General features: G+C 44.4%; 1 protein-coding gene across 7 annotated transcripts in view; it reads right to left on the bottom strand.

Moving 5' to 3' along the window:
- The window catches only part of pbx3b (pre-B-cell leukemia homeobox 3b), a 74753-nt gene that overhangs the window by 18564 nt on the left and 38661 nt on the right, over window positions 1-17528 (bottom strand). For all 7 annotated transcript variants that reach the window (XM_083784251.1, XM_083784253.1, XM_083784255.1 and 4 more), the window contains exons 3-4: window positions 1565-1809; window positions 159-349 (exon numbers count right to left, since the gene is read on the bottom strand). In XM_083784251.1, coding sequence (XP_083640377.1) covers window positions 159-349; window positions 1565-1809 — 436 coding nt within the window. The remainder of the gene's footprint in view (window positions 1-158; window positions 350-1564; window positions 1810-17528) is intronic.

Raw genomic sequence — 17528 nt, 5'->3', positions numbered from 1 at the left:
GCACGCACATACACAATTACACACACACAAGCACACACGAGCACGCACGCAGGCACGCACACACACACACACACACACACACACACACACACACACACACACACACACACACACACACACACACACACACACACACTACATGCACCTAATCTACTGACCTGGCATCGAGGAATCTGGAGCGCAGGATCATGACAGCCTCGCAGGTGCTTTGCTTCAGTTGCATCTGGATGGAGCTGAACTTGCGGTGGATGATTCCCACCATGCGTTCAATCTCTTTGGGCGAGATGGGCCGCGTGCGAGACTGTTCCCTCAGCAGGTTCATCACATGGGTCGTGAATTCGTTACATGCCTGCCAAGGAGAATGACGAGAGTAAAGGAATACGTCCCTCTTAATGTCCTAGGTCACTGTTGTGAGCCTTTATGGCTTTTAAAAGCTCCTGGTTTGACTCCTGCATCATGTGATACATAAAAACATTTTCCAGCCGGGCAGAGTGTTCATTAGATTCTTGTTCTCTTTGTTAAAACATCAAGGGTATGGTGTTTATATATTACTCTGATGACTTAATAGGTGAAGTCATCTATGAATGCAAATGCCGATCTGCAATTTGGCTTGGCCCTAATGCAGAGAGAGAGTTTAAACAGCTTTTCGTTAAACCAGTAGTTCATACATGATTAATTAGAATAACTCATTTACGTAGTGCACACTTTAGCTCATTACTCTGAGTAAAATTCGTTAAGTATTTACATTTAGATAATTAAAACCTGGAAACACCCTTAAGAAAGATGCATTCACTCCAGGCAAAGTGTTGTGTGCCCCCGCAATCCCTCCTCCTCTCTCAAAGTGCAGAGAGTAAATTAGTCTAATTTACCTCACTGGCTTGCTGAGGCATCACTGTTACACCTTCTATTTTCAACCATAATGCCGCGGTGCTTAATGCCAAGCTCAAAGTGCTAGGTGGAGAGGCTGATCATACTTGCATTTAACACAGACGACTACATCACTCTAGACCTTTCTAATCAACTACAGCACACTGACTGAATTCTCCAAACTGGGGAACCGCACAATGGACATTTTGAACATCATGCATATATTCAGTGCATTTATCCCACATTAATGCTTCAGTCCATTATTATGTGAAGTAGAACTGAATGAGTACATTTTAATACCAACTCAAGCGTGTCAAATGGCTGATGGCCAGCCTATCCCTTTCACCCGATAAGAGCTTAAACAGTGTCTGAACTCTCCGAATGATTCCTCGTGGGGCTGGGACATCAATGCAAGAGAAATGCATGATGATAAAGGATAACGGACTAGCAATTATTAAATGAGTAGCACAGTGTGAGATACTGCTGTCCACTTTCACAGGCCATGGGAATTTGGCAAGCTGTACGGTGCCGCGTGCTGTGGGAACGTGCCGACAAAACCTTATCTACAAGCTCACAACGCACCGCATTGCGACAAGTTGTGAGCTTGCAGATCGGCTGTTTTCGGTATGCAACAACAGCATCGTACACAACAATAATACCTGTGAATTTAAAGAATCGGGACATGAGCGTCGCTCACCTGTTCGTATTTCTCCAGCTCTGTGTGGTAGATCTGTCTGATCTGGGTGAGTTTGGCTCTGTAGTCGGAATGTTCAATGGAGTTGTCCCCCGCTGCCCCCGAGGCCGCTGCTGCAGCTGCAGCGGCAGCCGATGCGCCGCCGCCTTTCTCTGGTCCCGACACGCCCTCCGCAAGCAACATGTTGTCCAAGCGCATGAGCTGGGGGTCCGGGGGGTCCTCCTCCTGGGCACCACGAATGCTGAGACCTGAGGTAACACAGAGAGAGAGAGAGAGTAGGAGTCAGTTAATGCCATCTGAATATGATTTGGTATGACAACATGACGAATACAGTACAGTGACGACTACTGCTACTGCTACTAGGAGGAATAATATTAATAATAGGAAGAAGAACATTTTAGAAACATAAATTATTTGAAGAATGAATTCTGTAATATAATACAGAAATACTACAAGACATACATTAAGTCTGTAAAGCTGTCAATTGCGGGGGGTACACATCCATGTATAGTTAGCATATGTGTACATCTCTATGGCAACGGGCATAAATCACCAACTCTTCAGAGTTGTTCTTTTTCTCCTATAGTACACCAGATGGTGAAGTCATTGGCATCAGCATTAACTCACACACCTGGACACACTCTCTCTAACACAGCAGACCTGCGCTGGTTGAACTGCCCTCATAATTTAAGGGTGAAAAAAGATTAAACAAATCACATCACGCAGGTTATACCATTAGGTTAGCCTCGCAAACACATTATTCTAGACCACTTTCAACCTGATCATGTCACTATGTCATTATGGACAAAACGTATATAAAAAAGCAAATATAGCAGATATGCAAACTCACAGCAGTGGGTACACACATTCATAAAAGTCGCTATGCAGTTGCCTGATCTTCGTTGTACAAGTACGACAGTGTCTCACATCACTGCATTGTGATGGGACACGTTGTGAGCTTGTAGATCTGTTATTACTAAGTGTGTGATTAGACAGCCAGGAGAGAAAATGCTTCTTAACTTTATTGTGTCATAAATGTATCTTATTCATGAACCCATTCAAAAAGCATCTGTTGGGAAAGCATCTGTTTCACGTGTCACTTCGTGCCGCACTGCAAGCTACTGTATCTGCTATTCTTGAACATTTTTGAAAAATCTTAAAAGTGTGAGAACTACTGATTTAGAAGGCATTTGTAGAATCAGCCTCAGGTCTTAATGGGTTAAGCGTGTGTGGAATTGGTAGGGGCAATTAATACCATTCCATTTGCACTGTCGTCCGCTATAGTGTGCACAGTCCCCTGCGGGCGTGTATTGGGTGGGTATACCTCCTGACTGTGTATGTGCTGTGTTCCTGTCGCCCATTCTAAGCCCCGTTCTCTTTTATTTACACACTGCTCTGCACTCTGTGTGTACGGCGAGGCTGACATGACAGCAACATCCATAAACTGACAAATGCTCAATGGTGAAGTGGCACTTCTACTCAGCGGAAGGATGCTAAACAGAGAACTATACCTCCAGTGAGTCTCTCTGCGTCTTAGGGGTTCTTCTGAACGCTAGGAACACAGAAAGCCCACTGTTTTTAATGGCCTTTATTCACATTATTTGTACATTTCTACAAGGCTCAGACTAGTACATGACAATATAATAACATTGTGGAAACATTGGTATGTTCGAATGACTCCTGCATTTGTACTCTGCTATTTCAGACCACTTTTTTTCCTCTTTTTTTTGTCCAGCCAATCTGTCATCAAGTCCCAATCAGCCAGCAGTGAGCAGACATGCACACCTGCATGCACCGAGAACATTACTGTGATGCTGCTGGACCCGCTTTACAAGGAATTAGAAAATAAAGAAGAAGCCTGCAGCTTCTTCTTTAAAACCAAATTAAACCCCCCACCAACACACGCATGCACAAGCTATTCAGTCCAATAAATGGAAAAAGAAATGTGTCTCAATGGGCAGTAAATAGTGAGTGGCCATTCTGATGTTATGATTACTGGGCTTGTTTCAATTCAATAATCCCCCCCGCTATTCAAGGATTTTCAACAGCTCATTACAGCTTCATTAAGATATGGCCGGCATCTGGATTCCAAATGAGAAGATTAGTGACATTATTGTGTAACCGGTAACCATGCAGTCAGTGAGACCCTTTAACACTAGAAGGTTAAAGTGTGGATCTGACCGACTGACCCCGCACACTGTAGTACTGGTAGGAACAAACACTATAGAAGGAACATTCTCTCTGTCTATTGTTTCACACCATTTAATACAAATATATATACAGTTATTATATCAGGAAACATAAATATAATATTAAACTTCTTCCATTTATTTGTGTGTTTTTCCATTCTGTTGATTCTCGCCCACAACAGCTACTGCAACTGCTGAAAACAAATTTGCCTCTATTTATGGATCAGCTGGCTTCGAGTCTTTTAGGTGTAATGGTGTGAGAGGAGTGGATGAATGTGGCTATTTGTGCTGGAGACATTGAGATGCTGGACAAGACTCCATCAGGCTTGCAGAGCCAAGGCATCCATGTGGACAATATGCCTCGGCTCCACTAACCCTCATCCACACCATCGAAATAAACAACAACCCAACACTCCCATTCTGGACAGGCTCGGCTGTTCCCCTTCCAGTTTCTCCGGCGGTGAACGACACAGCTCATGATTCAAAAGCTGACCGGTCAGATGACTGGCTACATATCTCAACATTTCCTAATAGCTGGTGATTTTGTCTGCCACAACCGGTTCATATATTCTCAATTCTGTATTTATGCCAGGGTCTTTTGGTTCAACGCAAGCTCAGCAGGGCTGCACTTTCCCTTTGTGCTGCGGGTGGTGGTAAGCAGGTAGGCACGTTTTTCATGTCAGGTATATTAAATATAACTCTGGGACACAGTGCTCACTTCTACACCAAACCCAGTTGTCACTTCCACTCCACTCACTCTCTATCCAGGGGAAATGCAGCTGAGGGAATTTACAGGGCTTTTCAGCTAAATGGGCATAAATCACTGCTTTCATTCAAACCAAATAATCACAGGCCATAAAGAGCTACTTGTCTCTTACCATATATTACCACAAAGTTCCTGTGAGCAATAATGTGGCCATTCATGGCAAAGGAAAACAGAGTGAGAGACATTAGAATGTGACATGTAATCCTGTTAGGCCACTGACATGTGGAGTGGCCATGACATTTTTATCATAGGTGTCTATTTCTATTTGGGAAATCAGCAGGATAAAAATGATTACTGCCGCTGCCCCGAGAAGCGTCCGGCCCCGCCGGAGTCCACTAGGGTGTATTTGTGCCAAGGTGGCTATGGAAGGCCATTCATAACCAACATGTTGGAAGACGCTACTGTCTCTCTGCACTGAGACGGAATGAGAAGAAGCTATACTACCACAGTACATTCAGCAATGTGTTATTTGCAGCTCCTGGATTACCAGTGAGAGTATTGTTTCTGTATATATAATAAAATAAGGTATAATCTGATCGGTCTCTACACTGTAAAATACTCTGAGAGTTTAGAAAAGAACAATAAAGCACGCACATCCACTAGCTAAAAACAAGGTGCCGGGCTCAAAACGTCACGTCCATGGTGTAAAGGAACCTAAATGAACCTTTTTAAGCTTTGGAGCATGATCCAGTGTGCGGACCTTACCTTTCTTCGTGACTCTGAAAGTGTACAAATGGAACCACAGGCACAGACCTGGTTTCATTTGTACACTATCTGAGTTACAGATCCGTAAGGGTCCATTTGGTTCCTACTGCAACTATCAGTAATATACAGGTCCAATTTGGTTACATATATTATAGACTACAATGAGTTATAAATGGATAAATTAGCACTGAGGAATTTACAGTGTAATATGAATGCAGCAAAAATAGTGGTATTTCCTGCCGTTCCAAAGTGCTAGTATCCTTGCTTTAATATTCTCTTTGGTTTTCCCTCTCCCTCTCTGTATCAAATACCTTTGTATTTGATACAGAGAGGGCAACTGAAGATTGTGGATTTACTGTCTAAGCTCAGCATCATCACACAATTTCCACAAAATAGGCTTGAGCAAGATAATATCTTTAATTTGCTGTGTGGCTGACAAATCTGTATAGGAACTTCCAAAGCCATATAGTATAGTCACATTCCAGTGCTGCAAATGCTGCTCTGCTGCTTGCCTGCTCAAATCTTTATCCCTTTTTGTCTGTTGATATGGGTATTAAAACAAGTTTGGGCACTGGTGTTAACTGTAATCCACAGCCGCAGTGAAAGTGGAATTAATCTCATTGCCAGGAAAAGTGCACTGCCATGTCACCTTGGTGAAACCTGCCGGTATTATTAAACTCGTACACAATCTATATCGCCAGGTCCAAACCTGTATTTCACAAATCCTAAACCATCCTAAACCATATTTAAAGCGGCAATGAATAAATGAATGAATAAAACAACATTTTTAACCAATCTGTATGGTATGTTATTAAAATATAGGCTAACTAATAGCATGTGTAGTAGTTAGAGGTGGTCTCGCTACTCTTCCATTGAGAGCTTTAGACCATGGTTTTGGGTAGGACACATACTGGTCAACAAATAGTACTGCCTGAGTGCCTGTACTAACCAACTGGGGATTCCGTCTTGGAAGTAATATGGTCTCCCATGCAGGTTCAAATCTTGGGTAAAAAGCAGGTGGCTTGCGCACATCTAGTTCCTCGCTGGTGCTGAACAAAAGGTAGATACATACAGAGAAGGAGAAGTCCGCACATAGTCTTTGCTCCAACAGTGTTTATTTTTGTTAAAACACCGACATTATTCAGGACACGATGTTTACTTTATCAGGTAATGATCGAAGGCCGTGTGACTGTGTGACTCCTTCTCTGTATGTGAAATCTTTGGTAGGACATGAAACTTCCAGGTTTCAGCTTTAATTAATTATCATATAAACAAACACTCAAAATAATAAGAATAACGTGCCCATAATGTACTTTGTGTGCCATACAATACAATACAGGTGAGGTAGCTTCACTGAGGCTGTATAGCAGGAGAAAGGGCCTTAGTTTCCACGTGATCACTGCTCATTTCTCCTCCATGGCGGAGACAAAGGAGACATTGTGATTAATCCCCTCCTATCAGTCCGGGGTGGCTTCTCTTTTCATTTTTTACAGGTTCACTGTCAGTATCTGATCCAGGGAAATAACAAATTTGACAGATAAAGACAATGCAGCCCTTTCTCTCTCACTCTCTCCCTGTTCCCGGTTTATAATCATTTCCGGTTTCGGTGCTGTCGTCTCGTACATCACTCCCTGCTTGAAGCCTTGACAGCGATCTGAGCACCGCCTCAGGCCGCTCTACTCTATCCCCCCACCACAACCCCCCCGCCCCTTGTGCCCTCTTTTATTCTGTGGGCTTAGCTGACCTTTGGCCAGCCGCTTGTTTACTCTCATCACTGAAGTGTGAGCAGGAGACCCATAAAGGCAGAGTCCTGCTGGGTTAATGTGGCTTTGCTGAAGAGCCAAGCAGGAGGTTTCTGGGATCCGTCCACCTCATTCGATTGTACGGCACTGCGCGGCAATGCACGGCACGGCACTGCACTGCACTGCACAGCACAGCACAGCACTGCATGGACCTGCGTGGTAATGCACACCACAGCATTGTGTGGCAATGCACTGCACTGTGAGTGATTTTAATGAATGACTTGAAAATCCTTTTTGTATCTACGAATACTTAAAGTCTTCCTGTTGGTTGTTGTTGTTATCCCCATGTAGCAATTATTCTGTAATACATTTGTAAAACAATGCAATTTTGAGACGGCAATATTGGCCATGATGATGCAGACACAGTATTTGTGTTGTGGTCGGTCCTGTTGATCTATGTGCTTAACTATGTTTGGCGATACACATTGTGACTCTGTTACTTGTGCCGCTTCCAAAACATCCTGTTCAATACACCTAACCCTGACCTCCCGCAATCCCCTCCCTACCCTGTGCCTCCATTGGATGGCTGTATTGACACCCCGTTCATCTAATTGCATTGATCCGAAAAGGTCTCCCAAAGCTAACTAATCGAAACAGAATTTATTTTCTGTCAATATTTGCAAAGGTCATCTCTCTACTGGCTCTCTCTCTCTCTCTCTCTCTCGGCATCGGCATAGAGTGGACAATATAGGAGCAGAGTCTGTGCTGGGAGAACAGACGTGGCATCTAGCCTGTTACTGGGGCTCTTCCAAGGTGAGCCTAAACTCTTGGCTTGGCACTCAGGATCCGAGTCTCCTAATCCACCATGTTATTAGAACCTGCTGCCAAAGCAACACACTGGAGACTCCACAGAGGGCTTAGCGTATCCATATCACAAAGAGACCAGTGTCACTACAGCCCTGTTCCACGGCTCCTTTGACTTCATATCATCTCTCCTTTGTCGTGGCGCCTGGATCAGTGACTCTCAGCTCCAGAAGCAGGGAGCTGGATCAAATTACCATTGAAAATCTTTTGTTCTGACAAATGAAACATAAAGATCGTCTTTCATTGATGTTCTTAAAGTCTTTTTTAAGCTTGGCCTACATCCACATGGCACAAAGAATCTGGGAGAATGCCTGCGGGCTCTCTCAAGCATGTACAGTAATTAACATGCCATTAACACATTAATACACATTAGCTATTCCCAATGTTAATGGCAGAGTAATTACCATACCTGATACCAGACTGTGGAGAAGCCAAAGCACATTTGCCACTTTATGTTTTACTTTCCCTGAGTGAGCTGAAGACCGATGTCTAATTCATTATTCTTTTCCTGACACAAGGAGAAACAAAAGCTTTTGACGGTTGTAATGCACACAATTCTAATGAACATGCCAGTAAACAAACTAGAGTCCTAGTCTCTCCACTTTAAACAGTAACAACACAAATGACAAGGCTCTTCTATCTCCATAACTGACACACGACAGGACGAAGTTCTAGGATTGGTTTGGAGGCGTGCGAGTGTGAGAGTATAGCGATTAAATACAGAGTAGAAGAGGGCAGGGAATGGGCCTTAAACTGGGGAATCCCTGTCTAGAATGATGATATATTTCCTCCCAGTGCGGTGAGTGATAAGCTAATCAGCCGCGCTGACAGTGAAGTGTTGCAGCCCCCCAGAGCTGGGTCAAGACTTCTCCCATCATGCACCGCCAGCACACTCTAAACAGACAGCACATGGAAGGGGTGGGGGTGGAGGGAGTGACAAAAAGTGGCGCTGGTCAGAGAAGACGATCTCTGTCAGTTCAGGTCCTTTGTCCCTCGTTGACGATGCCCCACCCAACCGCGTCCGCACAGGAAGACTCCGGTGCGTCGGGTGGCGGTGAGGACAGGGGTGTGGCTGGGCGGGGTCTGTCTACTTCTGACATGAAACTCAAAGACGTGTGGAGTGGGGTTGGGGGGCAAGGGGGTGGGAAACGACAAACCCAAACAAACATCTTGAAGACATTTTTTTTGCTTCGCACACCAAAATTAATCACTGTCCCATGGTGGCAGTGACATTTGTGGGAAGTGACACACAACATGACAGTCCAGGAGAGAGGATGAAAGGAGACTGGGGGTGGGAGGGCTGAGTAAACAAGAGCCACTGTCACTCGCTGTGCGCGTGTGTGCGTGTACGTGTGTGCGCGTGTGTGTGTGTACATGCCCAATGTGTTTTTGTATGCGGACGTGTGAGTGGCCCTGCTTTGTTTCCTGCCCTCTAAGACTCGAGGTGGGCAAACGGCCAAGTGGTGCAGTGATGGCTGACCAGGCCTAGCCGTATAGCGGCCGCACGCAGCGGTCGGGGAGACTGGCCAAATGAGTGGACAAGACCTCCGCTACAGATCAGCACACTGGACTGACCCTACAGGACATGTACAGCATGGGGCTCCAACATAGGGCCTGCACGGCTCACATGGTCCACTGGCCACAGAATGAGCAGTGAGCACTTTAGTCGCTCCTGTGTATTCATCCAACGAGCTGCTCTACGTCTATAGCCAAAATATGATGTGAACTATGTTGTTGTTGCTGTCGGACAGAAACCTTGCATCTCCGATTCAAAATGGAAATAAAAATATGCATCATCCTACTTCTTCGTATGATGCGTCGCATCCCAGCACGTTGTGACTGAGCTTGTCGATTTGTCTATCTTTTGAATTTTGAATCTATTTAACCATTTAAAAGAATTAACAAGAACGTGTTACTAGATAATAACTACATTTGTTCCACTGGAACGCAGGTTATTTTATTTTTTAACGGTTTCAGACATACAATGCGGTACAATATTTTTACGTGACATCAGCGATATAGTCTATAGTTTAGTCAAATATAAAATAAAGAGTTACTAGAGTATACAGTTTCTGTGTTTCACTGTGATTTCTATATACTCCCCTAGCACATTGTGCTTAAAATCCTCCCCATCCCCCTCCAGTTCCATTTCATATTTCACGTATTGATGGTCTTTAGCTGCTAGCCTCAATTTGATGCAAAGGTAGGTTGATTCGTTATTCAGACCCCAAGCAAATAATGCAAATGTGGCACTGAAAGCCACTTATGAAATACCCAAAGGCAACTAATCACTCCTCCTCTCGTTCCAGCCTTTCTGCACCCTCCTAATTAGAAGATGGAGATTGCATGAAACCAGGTCACACAGCAGGTCTTGTACACACAGACAAGCAGGCAAACACACAGGAAAAACTTCATCCAGACATCAAGCCAAGCATGCATTATTTTAAGGGCTAGGGGTGATGCAAATAATGCTATTCGGGTTATTAATCCTATATAATATTTTACTGTATGCTCAGAAAGAAAGCTTAAGCTTGAGGCATTGTGTGTGTGTGTGTGTGTGTGTGTGTGTGTGTGTGTGTGCGTGCGTGCGCGTGTGTGCGTGCACGCGCTTGTGCGTGTGTGTGTGTCAAGGTTTGCACATTAGTGTTGAAATAAACATGTGTATACTGTGTGCATGCCATGCATGTGAGTGTGTGCACGCGCATATACTCATGTTGGAATGTGTGCACGTGAGGGCTGCACGCTCGCATAAACAAAGAAAACGGCATTGGTAGCATACAGCCCAACCATGATCCAGTGCCAGAGAGATTATTCTTTGCAGTGGCATTTCTGCAAGAGAGTTGACAGTCCATCATTTAGATTTTGCAGTGTATCTACGAAAAGGCTGCATAGCCTGAAGCAGAAGGCTGCTCCTTCCTTCAGTGTCTTTCATAGAATGTGGTTCCAAATTATACAGCCAGAATCCCTTTGTGGCTGAACTGGTGTACAACATAAGGCTTCTAGTACCAGGATGATTGTGCCAATAGCATAAAAGAACACCTTTGACGCACTGATTACCTTGCATACAGAAGTACTGTAAAACGTTTCCCCAAAACATATGAGAACTGGTACCGCGTAAGAAAAGGAGAGTGAGATTTGAAGTCGGAGTACCGACGGTTGTGCAACCGATAAAGAAAGATAGCTCAGCTTTGACAGTACATTCGAGTTTTTCCTCGGTTGCATGCACCTGAATGGGAGCTCCGTTTCCGGAGGCGTCCTCTGCCCCCGATGCTGCAGGTTGCTGCTATGTCTGCAGTGTGCAGAGCACGAGGAGGAGCAGAGCAGATCAGGTTCAGGCCAAACAACAGCATGTGACAGAAGCAGGCCAGAGAGGATGTGGAGAGGAGCAGAGACTAGCAGGCAAGCCAGCCTGCCATCCACTTTTTTTTTTTTATCAGCTTCCTCTATACTCAACGCATCACATCGGATCTATTGCAAGCGTCTCCCCCGGCGGGCGGGAAAAGGAATCCTTAGTATCGTATATAGAAAGAAGTAACATTTCTGTGGAGGGCAATGTTTTCGTAGCCATTGAGTGAATGATTGCTGGGAGAGTATCACCTCCCGCATTTCATTTGACCCTGTGCATAATTTCATTGTACACCCACTGATGATGCTGCACCTTTTTTTTGTTGTGCGACAGTGACTGAACAAGGTAACGGGAACAAAAAAAAGGTTATTTGCCGCTAATTATTCCCAGCGTGTACTTTACACACCATTTAATGAGTTAGGCTGGAGGCGTGGCCAGCGGCTGTAACTTCCTCGCCCAGTTATCCAAGATGAACCGTGCAGTCTCCCTCATGTCACCCCTGTCATGTGCTACCAGGACGCCCCCTCCCTCATGTCACCCCTGTCATGTGCTACCAGGACGCCCCCTCCCCCTGCTATTCAGCGGCGCTCCTACCAGGGCTCCACTGGAGCAGAGACCAAGCGTCACTGAAGCAACACAACAGCTCCCTTGCCATCTCTACACACACCAGCGAAGGGGGAGGGTGGGTTCGGGGTGTAGCGGTGGGGGGATGAGGGGGGTCGTTCTCATAATTACAATAATTAACAGTCGCAGATTTAATTGGAAGGGAAGGCATTAACAGGACGAACATTGTGGCAGCGTGTGTGTGGACCAGGGAACCTTTGCTGTGAGAGGCTTTTGTCTTCTTTTCCATACCTAATGGTTCCATGGTTAACTGACCAGCCGGCCGGCCGACTGACCGACTGACCGGCTAACTGGCTGGCTGGCTGCCTGCCTGCCTGGGCCATGGCTGGCGATTGCTGACACAACACAACACAATGGAGCTGAGAGTTCAGACGGTGGGGCTTGTCAGGACTCTGACTGGAGGCAGATAATTAGGTGCCAGGTTAATGAGAGCACAGACTCTTGATGGCATTTGGTTACTGTATGCAGGCAATTAATGACTTTGTTTTTGTGTTTTTATTGCCCACTTGAGTGGAAACGGAGCACATTATTCACAGCAGGTTTGTGTGTGGTTTTGTGACGGAGCAGTACTGACCCTTCCTACAGAATCAACTTTTCAATGTGGCAAATGCATGGTAAATTCTTCAAAATATACTAGTATATAAATATATACAGTAGACAGAGTTCACAAAATGTAATTTCAATTCGCTCCCAGCCACCAGCACTAGATGACCTTTTCATAGCGTATTGCCTTATGTCACTACTTGTGATGTAAAAAAATAAAAATAAAATCCCCAAGGATGACAAGTATGAGGCATTGAAGTTTCAGGTCAGGTACAGGACATTGTGCCCACATAAACACGCCAGAACAAAGAACCCCAACCCTTCAGGCATAAGTGTTCACTTAATTCAGCGTATCACATTTCATAATGTATTTGTGAAATTCCATACCCCCCAGAAAAGCCCTGCTTTCATTCCAGGGGATTTATTGGCAATGAATCCACAGAGAGGTCTTTAGACATCCTCTTTTTTAGCCCAACAGCTCAGCGCCTCCTATTTTGGAGTTAGTTGTTCTCCTGCCTGTGGTGGCCAATTAGAGCGCTATAAGATATATGGGCACCCACTACTTTGATGTCCATCTTTTTAATAAGCTTTGGTTAAGATGACATCTGTGTGAAAGAGTTCAATATCCTCACAGTGGGAGAGAAAAGAGGTTTATTCAAAAATGAAATATCATGTAAATACCGCTGGAGGTTTAGATTGGGTTGGGGACCGAGGCGTAGTCTGTGACTCTGGTGTTGGTATTCATTATCTTCCACTGCAGTCGTGGAGATTAGTGAGAGAAAGATGAGGTATTTTACAGCGTCCTGATATCTATGCCTTTATAATGCTAAATCAGCTTCTGTATATATATGAACTATACATAGAATTTAATCTGGCCTAACATAATTACAGTATAGGCTGTGATTTGTTTATTTTCCACACAGCCTACACTTTATACAGTGAAAGCCAATTAATGACCTCAAAAGAATACAAAGCACTTCTGAAATTCAACAGAAAAGCCATGTTGGCTGTATGCAGCAATAATAGGGGAAATGTAACAATATATAATGTGATGGGGCAATAAAATGGTGTGCGACTGTGCGTACGTGCGTGCGGGTGCGCGCGTGCATGCGTGTAAAAGAAAGAGATACAGGGGGGCATATATATCTAACCTAGCCTGCGGACGTGCTCCTTTATGTGTGTGTAACTCAGTCAGAAATAATGTAAATGTCTGGAGAGTCTTAAGACTGAGCAGGCCCCGTATAAAAGCGCCCTGTTTCAGCCTAGTAAAACAAGTCAATAAATACAGCGGAGAAGACGCCGCTGTCTGCTGCACTCTACTGAATGAAAACAGAGGTGAACTGCTTATTTTCAGGCTGGCACCAGAGGTTGACAGCGGCATTATGAGCCTTCATGCATTCTGACTATCACTCGTCACAACCTGTATCTGTCAACACTGCACTCAAGTGCACTTTAAATGTAAACTAACAATTCATATTCCCCTGAAAAAGAGCATCCAGAGTTGCGGGTAGTTGCTGCACTAAATGCATCCTTTTTAGCACTGACTTACAGCAGCAGCTTTGAATGTTCTGTATACTGTAGGTTTCTCTTTCTCTCACTTCCTTCCCTCTGTCATTTCTGTTTATTCATACACACTGGACAAAAGGAAGAGTATTATTATCTAAGCCCTCGGCACACTACATGTATAGCGCCCGGGAAACGGCGTGCCTCTCTCCTCTGCCCGTGCTCCAAATGGGAAGCCGATGACAGACGCGTAAAATGGAAACACCATTAGGTAGGCAAACACTTCACTGTGATAACTGCTACCTGATTACAGGAGAAAGCAAATGCGAGGTTCCACTGCCCTCGCCTTTTTTTCTTTTTCATTTCGTGTCAACCCTTTGGAAGGGCAAATATTTCAGTGACTAGCCTCCCCTGCACTTTAATCCATATGGAGCATTGTGTTTGTCACCACAGATGCTATACTCCAGAATGGGTGTTACAGGACAGGAAGAGCTCCTTCCGCACATGTTACACTACACAATGAATACACAGAGGTCACACAGCATATACCTGTATCGCACAGGGGACAACGTCAGTCCTTTATTAAATAACCCACATATCTGATGCTTTGTCACCAGCCTGATAAGGGGGGTTATCTTTTCCATTTATGTTGCGGATTTTCAAGGGATTAGATACATTAGAACAAGTATGCGTGTGCCCAACACCTCGGCCTATACGTGTGTGTTGTGTGTGTGTGTGTGTGTGTGTGTGTGTGTGTGTGTGTGTGTGTGTGTGTGTGTGTGTGTGTGTGTGTGTGTGTGTGCGTGCGTGCATGTAAACAAAACTTCACCAGCTAACACTGGACAGGTTTTATTCTCCTCAGACAATACCAGCAGTGACTATACAGAGTGTAAAAATACTGTGGTAAGCGATACAAATCCCTTGGACAAAATGAAATGTATTAAACATGTGGATTTCATAAATCTCCCTTTCCTCCGCTCTGGGTCAGAGGTATATTCACTGTAGTGCTCAGCAGGCACTTTCCCCTCAGCATTGTTACTCTCCGTCGCGAGTGCTCCAACCGTGTTCAAAATGAATGTCAGCGAAAGCTGCGAGTGTATGACAAACACCGCATTCTAACAGTAAAATGGTGCAAATCACTTAGTCCTGCTACTTTATATGAGCATTATACAGTGGCATGGGGATTTAAAACTCTGTTACAGAAATGGTGAGGCGGGAAACAATGCAGACAGTTTTGGGATGACAGAATTGACACCGCCATGTGCTGTATAAATATCTCGTGTCCTAAAATGCACAGCTGGGAGTAGGCTCACCCTGAAAAGGGTATACAAGGAGGGGACCATTCCTCAAGGTTCACTGCACTGTGCTGTCTCTCTCCACCGTGAAGATAGTAATGCTTGGTAAAAAAAAAAAGGCCATCCGGGTGCAAGCACAACGCGGTGTTAAACACCCAACTGGGATGCCTTTAACCTTGAGTAGCATACCAAAGGTAGAGACAGCCTGGGGCTATGGGGGGAACTGGCTTCCACAACTCCCAGTGCCATGCTGCTCCACAGTGGGGGCCCAACTTGGCCAGATTGCCAGAGAGGCCATTTGAGGTGGTGCTACTAGAGTGGGAGCTGCCCATTCATCTGGGCCGAGTCAGTGCAACATTCATTTAAGTTGCTTCATTATCTATTTGTTTTGCTTTCCAAATGATTCCTCTCTGGCTGATCTTGCTGAGCCCACGTAGAGGAGAAATTACACTCACGTTCACCTTGGTGGAGACAGAGTGGGTACTGGAGCATCTGTTTGTGGCTCATTGGTGAGACATTCCCGCTAATTATTTATCTAGCTCGATGGATAATCTGTGATCATTAAAGATCAGAAGAGCTAAGAAAAGATGGGCAGTAATTATCATTGCTCCGTGACTCTCTCCGATAACTGAAGGGCTTTGGAGAGGCTGTTAAAAAATGGTCCAGCAGTAAACAAGCAAACACAAAATCATCCTTTAACCTCAGTCAGTCTGGCAGCAAAGACACAATGATGATCATGACAACTCTAAAACATGGTACCACCTGGGTCTGGAGGGCTGGGGTATTTTGAGTTGCTTCTTTCATTAAGCTGTCCACAGTACCAAGTAAAAGCTAGTAAACACAGCTCTGAGTGAATGTTATTTACTGCTGTATGCCAGTTTTGCTGCGTGTGGGCACGGGGGTGAAAAAAAAAAAAAAAGATAAATTAGTATGTGAATAAAGGACATTTCTTTCCCTCGAGCTCATGTTATCACTGATGCAAAACAAATAATAAAGCCCAATAACCTTTGAATCACTTCAGTCCCTATTGTTTGGCACTGTATAATTCAATCACTTTTTGCGACAGCTGACGATTACTTCATCACAGCGTAAAGACAGATTAAAAAGTTGTCAAATTAAATATTAAAGGGACTGCAGGCAGTTGTGAATTTTTAAAGGAATAACACAGATTGGAGATGAAATGAGGAACCTATATGCATATTTTATGCCATAAGGAACGAATGCATATATTTTCCTCTAGGCCACCTACTTTGTAATAAAGAATAGTGAGTATATAGACGTTGTAACGCAGCACAGCGGAAATGATGTGAAAGAGAAATTGGTTTTACATAATGATGTCTAAAGGAATATGGCTCTGCATGATCATGCGGAATAAAGATAAGATTCTCTTTTCTCCATGAGCGAGTATTTTGCTAATGGTTTCTTCCTTTCCTTAAAGAATAAAGAAGTGCAGCTTTGTATGAACCTTGAATGAGCTTCTACGCAGCGACGTTATCATAATTTATCGCTCAATAGCTGGTGGAGATCTGTTGAAAACATGAAATGACTGTCACAGCTTTCTCATCTGTTGAAATAAAGGAAAAGTGCCAGTTATGCTGTGATGATGTCACCAGAGGGAGAAAGGAGAACAAAGGGGTAAAAATATCTGAGATACAAGAGGGTTAAATATCCACGAAGAGCAATGGTAACAGAGTTACCATTTCACAAAGACTTCATTGATTCCAGCAAACAATGTCTGATCAATACACGCATAAAAGGCTCCTTCTAACAAAGACCTACATGTAGATTTGATACTATCATATTTCAAAAGCATACAGAGTCTCTGGCCATGCTGCATGTGGTGCTGCAGAGTTTTCCTTCACGAGCAAGGCGAGACCGCGTACAGGTGCATTTTATTCTCGTGGCTTGCTACTTCCTCCTGTTCAGTAGGCGTTCCTCAGATACACTTGTGTCCATACACACTTACTCATGCAATAAGCATCATTGTCACAGAGCCTTCCCTTCCAAATGGTCCTGCCTCCACCATCTGCAGGCGTTCCCAGACACACCGCTTTGAGTCTGCCATAATGATGCATGACTAAGTACAGTTAAAGTGTTGCAGTCTGTTGGCAAAAAGCAGTCAAGCACTTTGCTATAGTGTCACTACGCATAAACCAGACAGTTGAAGGTTGGCGATGGATAAAAGGCAGTGACAGGCTTGGTGCTATAACACTGTCTCTGTGTGTGTGTGTGTGTGTGTGTGTGTGTGTGTGTGTGTGTGTGTGTGTGTGTGTGTGTGTGTGTGTGTGTGTGTGTGTGTGTGTGTGTGTGTGTGTGTGCACGCGTGTGTGTGCGTGTGTGTGTGTGTGTGTGTGTGTGTGTGTGTGTGTGTGTGTGGTTAGAAACCATGG

The sequence above is a fragment of the Protomyctophum parallelum genome, assembly GCF_964188405.1.
Source record: "Protomyctophum parallelum genome assembly, chromosome: 15".
Classification (NCBI taxonomy): Eukaryota; Metazoa; Chordata; class Actinopteri; order Myctophiformes; family Myctophidae; genus Protomyctophum; species Protomyctophum parallelum.
The sequence above is the reverse complement of the archived record's forward strand: the minus strand, read 5'-3'. Positions and strand labels throughout refer to the sequence as shown.